Raw genomic sequence first — 583 nt, 5'->3', positions numbered from 1 at the left:
TGATCCTTCAGAAATCATTCCAATATGCTGATTTGCTGCTCAAGATACAAATAACAAATAGATTTAAAAGGTTTAATGTAAGAACTAAAGTGTTTTTATTTATAAATCTTGTTTTCCACACTGTAGCCAACAGCTCCATTAGTCCAGCTCAGCAGCAGATCCATAAGATGCTTGGGGACGTCCTGGGTGGGATGAACTGTGCCAAAGTAGGAGTGCTGATGCCATACTTCTATACTGTCGGTGAGTTTTGAATCCGTGTTACATGTAAAGCAGAACATTTTGATTAGGGTTTTTTTCAGTGGCCAGTATAGTGCGGTTAAACTGACCCTAATTCAATTTTTACTTTTTAAAAACACATTGTGCACGTACACGAAATAGCCTACCTTTTCATCACAAATCCCTCTCAAAATGCTTCTCAAAATAGCTGAAAGCCATGGTTACACTGTTTCAAATTCACTTTAAATATGACACAATACAGTTTAACAATGAAATGAAATATACACAAAAGGTATTTATTTAATTTAATTTTTTATTTTACAATTTGTGACCCTGGAGCACAAAACCAGTCTTAAGTCACTTGGGT

The 583-nt window shown here is 35.2% G+C and overlaps 1 protein-coding gene across 1 annotated transcript in view; it reads left to right on the top strand.

Annotated features, from left to right (window-relative positions):
* Positions 1-431, top strand: part of LOC107596580 (FAST kinase domain-containing protein 1-like) — a 5,144-nt gene extending 4,713 nt beyond the window's left edge. Inside the window, exon 9 of the mRNA XM_016287340.1 lies at positions 127-431. Within this exon, the coding sequence (XP_016142826.1) occupies positions 127-251 (125 nt within the window). The 3' untranslated portion in view covers positions 252-431. The remainder of the gene's footprint in view (positions 1-126) is intronic.
* The last annotated feature ends 152 nt before the right edge of the window (positions 432-583 follow it).

Source organism: Sinocyclocheilus grahami, unplaced genomic scaffold (assembly GCF_001515645.1).
Source record: "Sinocyclocheilus grahami isolate Dianchi unplaced genomic scaffold, SAMN03320097.WGS_v1.1 scaffold221.1, whole genome shotgun sequence".
In the NCBI taxonomy this organism is placed as follows: domain Eukaryota; kingdom Metazoa; phylum Chordata; class Actinopteri; order Cypriniformes; family Cyprinidae; genus Sinocyclocheilus; species Sinocyclocheilus grahami.
The sequence above is the reverse complement of the archived record's forward strand: the minus strand, read 5'-3'. Positions and strand labels throughout refer to the sequence as shown.